This window comes from Penaeus monodon, chromosome 37, assembly GCF_015228065.2.
Source record: "Penaeus monodon isolate SGIC_2016 chromosome 37, NSTDA_Pmon_1, whole genome shotgun sequence".
Lineage (NCBI taxonomy): Eukaryota > Metazoa > Arthropoda > Malacostraca > Decapoda > Penaeidae > Penaeus > Penaeus monodon.
Window position 1 is genome coordinate 13,765,341 of NC_051422.1, and position 5,000 is coordinate 13,770,340.

General features: G+C 37.1%; 1 protein-coding gene across 1 annotated transcript in view; it reads left to right on the forward strand.

Moving 5' to 3' along the window:
- LOC119596138 overlaps positions 1 to 5,000 on the forward strand; it is a 12,935-nt gene that overhangs the window by 3,751 nt on the left and 4,184 nt on the right. Inside the window, exons 2-4 of the mRNA XM_037945294.1 lie at positions 1,032 to 1,177; positions 2,542 to 2,707; positions 3,618 to 3,703. Of these exons, the coding sequence (XP_037801222.1) occupies positions 1,032 to 1,177; positions 2,542 to 2,707; positions 3,618 to 3,703 (398 nt within the window). The remainder of the gene's footprint in view (positions 1 to 1,031; positions 1,178 to 2,541; positions 2,708 to 3,617; positions 3,704 to 5,000) is intronic.

Below are 5,000 nucleotides of genomic sequence, written 5' to 3' on the forward strand. Positions count from 1 at the left end.
TCACTTTTAAAATGATTGGATATCGATGTCATTCGTATAATGTAAACATTATATATATATATATATATATATATATATATATATATATATATATATATATATATATATATATATATATATATATATATATATATTTATATATATATATATATATATATATATATATATATATAGATTTTTTTTTTTATCAATATTTTCTCCTTTTCTTTTCTTTCTTTTTTTCTGAAAATATTTTCGCTTTCCTTCCTCATATTTCGTATCCTGATCCTTCTCACAGATATTAGCCTATGTCGTAAATATCAGAATTTTAATATACATGATACCCTGTACCGGCTCATACAACCTCATATATATTCGTTTTTTCTTCATCGTACCATCTTATCGGGTATTCCTTCCACCCACTTTATCTACCATTCCCTTTCCTTTCACCCTAACGTCTCACCCCCCCCCCCTGCCCTCTTTCCTTTCATCTTGACGTCTCACCCTCACCTCCTATCCTCTTTCCCTCCACCCTAGCCCTGCTTTCCTTCACCCCTATCATCTTAATCCACAGTCTTTCCCCTTCCCCTACTACACTCTTTTCCCACCATACAGCTTCCTCTTACATCCCTGTCACTCTTTTCCCTTACCAAACCTTATCCATTCCTCTACCCTAACCTAAAACCTTTTCCCTTCTGCCATGCCCCTTCCCCTACTACCATATTTACTTCTTCCCCCTTCGTCCCTGTTAATCTCTTCTCCCCTTCCTCCCATCCTTCCCCCCTTCCTCCCTCCTTGCTAATCCCTCCCTTCTCCAGAGGGGAATTAGCATGAATGGAGGTTCCACCCTTTCTAATTGCCCCCCCCCTCTCCTTCCTCCCTATTCTCCCCCCTCCACCCTCCACCCATCTTAATTACCCCCCCCCCCTTCCTCCTTACTAACCCCTTCCCCCTTTCCTCCCATCCACCTATCCCCAACCCCCCCTTCTCTCCCTACTTGCCCCTCTCCTCCTTCCCGACTAACCTCTCCCCTCTGCCTCATCCCCTCACAGGAGCACTTGCATCACTGCTGGATGACATAATCTTCGAAAGCGAGGAGGTTGAAGATTCCGAGGAGAGCAGCATCGAAGGATTTAATGAACGTTTATACGAAGATTATGCATATACTTACGCTCCACTTATTAGGTTCCACAAGACGGTGAGGTGATATTGAGGGTTCGGATTTTCATAGTTATCCGTTTGGATAACACACACACACACACACACACACACACACACACATACACACACACACACACACACACACACACACACACACACACACACACACACACACACACACACACACACACACACACACACACACACACACACACACACACACACACACACACACACACACACACACACACACACGCACGCACACACACACATAATCATATATATATATATATATATATATATATATATTATATATATATATATATATATATATATATATATATATATATATATTATATATATATATATATATATATATATATATATATATATATATATATATATATAATATATATATATTAATATATATATATATATATATATATATATATATATATATATATATATATATATATATATATATATTATATATATGTATGTGTGTATGTGTGTGTGTGTGTGTGTGTGTGTGTGTGTGTGTGTGTGTGTGTGTGTGTGTGTGTGTGTGTGTGTGTGTGTGTGTGTGTGTGTGTGTGTGTGTGTGTGTGTGTGTATGTATATATATATATATATATATATATATATATATATATATATATATATATATATATATATATATATATATATATATATATATATATACATATGTTTATGTGTGTGTGTGTGTGTGTGTCGGTATGTTTTTTACAGTATGCCTTTACAGGAAACTAAGAAATAACCTTATAGATAATATCAGTCTTCAAAATGATAAATTAATTATATATGTTTTGATATGGTTCATATCGAATCAAACGTAAAAATATCAATGACTCATATCAATAAATTTATAAAAGAGGTAAAATATTGTTTTGTCTCTCTTGTGCTGAATATTATTTCTCCCTTTCGCGCAAATACAACATACTACCAAAATACTGATACCATTTGTGTTTTCATTATACCTGTTGTTAATTGTGTTGTTGTTGTTATCATTATCATCATCGCCATCATTAGTAGTAGTAGCATTTATATATTTTAGTATTGTTATTACCATTATCATTACTGTTGTTCGTTGTGTTGTTGTTGTTGTTATCATTATTCTTATTATTGTCCTTATCATCATTATCATTATCATTAACATTAGATCATTATTATCTTTATCCTTATTATTGCCCTTATTATCATTATCATTACCATTAACATTACATCATTATTACCAATATCAATACCATTTTATCATTCACAGCAGTCACAACCCTGTTCCCACCACCCCATCACCATTACCTCTAGCAACAACACCCATAACCCAAGTCAAAAATACCGTCACACTACCACAATAATTACCCCCCCCCCCCTTTATCACAGGAGGGAGATGAAGGCTTCTGTTTCCCCCACGATGCTGGAGAGTACTACGATCACCGAGTAGCCGGGGACTGGTCGAGGCTATGTAACGAGGACTACCAGACTATCAGGAATGATGAGATACCGACCTACTGGCATGCTATGGAGTGCAGCGGACATTTGCATATTGGTTAGTGGTGGTTGAGGGGAAGCACGTGTTGGTGGATATGATGATTAAAGGGAATAAGGAATAGGGGGAGAATTTTTTTTAATTAAGATTTGGAAGATGAGGTTGAATGAGGGTTTGATGATAGTGAATGTGGTAGGTAATGATGAGGTGATTAAAATGTTAGGAATCTGAAGAAGATAGGATAAAGGGAATTATAATAAAGAGATTACAATAGGATTGATACAAAATTATGATGGGATTATTATGGCAATTGATTAATAATGATAATTAACGTATAGATAGGTGGATAAACCAATATAATAGACGTAAATCAAGTCAGTTAATAGCATTTTTGTTTCTTTTGAATTATGGATCATTTACGAGCGAAAAGAAATGGAAAGGAAAGAGAGATAGAAGTTTGAAAATCATTATAATTAACTTTAAGATGATTTTAAACCTATTTTTTTATTGTCACTTTATTGCTATTGCCATCGCTGATTCCTATTCCTATTCCTATTCCCATTCACTGTTGAAAATAGATAGAATTACGCAATGTTGATTGATTTATCAAGAGGAGGATATACAGCGTATACCTATTCCTATTCGCCCATGAAAATAGATAGGATTATGCAAGATGAGCATATTTAGTTGATTTCCATGCCTATTGCAATTCGCAATGCTAATTGATTATCAATAGGATATTTAGCTTATTTCTGTTCTCATACCTATTCTATCTTGTAAATATATAGGATTATTTAGTGGATTCCCATTCCTATTCCCATTCGCAATGCTGACTGATTATCAAGACGAGAATATTTATCGGATCCCCATTCCCCTTCCTATTCGCAATAGACCAGAACATTTAGCGGATTCCTCCTATATCTATTCCTATTCCCTCTCGAAAGGCCTAAGCTTATTTCCACTCCCACAGCTTACTGGTCCTTCTACGGCTACAACCACAACTGCGATTGCTGCACCGGCGAGAGAGACGCTTGGTGGGAGTTCGTTGTTGTCAAGGTAAGGGTTTCTTGTTGCGAATAGAGGGGGGGGGGATGGGTGGAGGGGGGGTAGAGGGATTAGTGGGGGGGATGGGGGGTGGAGGAGTGGGTGGATGGATGGATGGATGGATGGGTGGGGGGGGAGTGGGTGGGTGGATGGATAGGTGGATGAAATGGATGGGTGGGTGGATGGATGAATGAATGAATGGATAGATAGATAGATAGATAGATAGATGGATGGATGGATGGATGGATGGATGATGGGTGGGTGGGTGTGTGGGTGGATGGATGGGTGGATGGATGGATGGGTGGGTGGGTGAGTGGATGGATGGGTGGGTGGGTGGGTGGGTGGGTGGATGGATGGGTGGATGGATGGATGGGTGGGAAGGTGGGTGGGTGGGTGGGTGGGTGGCTCTTCTTTAACTACATAAATAGTATGGCTAAAAGTAGAGATCAAATTAGCGACATCAAAGACAATAACATCATTTATGTTAAGGAGGAGGAACTGTGTGAATTCCTTAATGGGAAATATCAATCAGTATTTGTTCAGGACCCATACTCTGTAACTGTAAACATGTAAATCAGAATATCGAAAACATTACACTCAAAAAGAATGAAATAAAAGACCTATTAGCCAGACTAGCACTGAGGGATCAGATGAGATTTCAAACAGGGTTCTAAGGAAATGTGTTGAAGAACTATGTGCTCCGTTATTGTTAATATTCCAAAATTCATTGAGACAAGGAAAACTAACAGAAGACTGGAAACTCGCCAATATCACACCTTTAGATAATACAAACAAAATTATAGACCAGTTTCGTTAACTAGTGTAGTATGCAAGGATAATTAGGAAACAGGGGTTGATGTACTTGACGATATGATATCAAATAAACAATTTGAGTACAGAGACGAAAGGTCATGCATAGCAAATCTCCTTGTGTGTACTTAGACTTTAAAGAGGCGTTTGATAAGGTGTCTCACAGGAAGATAATATCAATGAAAAGATTTATAAAATACTAGGGCTGTTTGCCAACGTGAAGAGGGAATTCATGTATGTGGACGAAGATATGGCAAAGAAGATCAATACAGCCATCATAAGACCTAGTGTCCACACTTAAAAAAAATATATAAACAAACTGGAAAGAGTTCAAAGAACAGCCACAAGATGGGCACCTGCTCTAAGATATATGAGCTACGAAGACAGACAACGGAAAATAGGACTTACTATTTCGGAAGAAAAAAGGAAAAGGGGTGACATGATTATGATGTTTACCTGTGATACGGGAAGAAGTGAAGTAATATAAAGATGACTATAA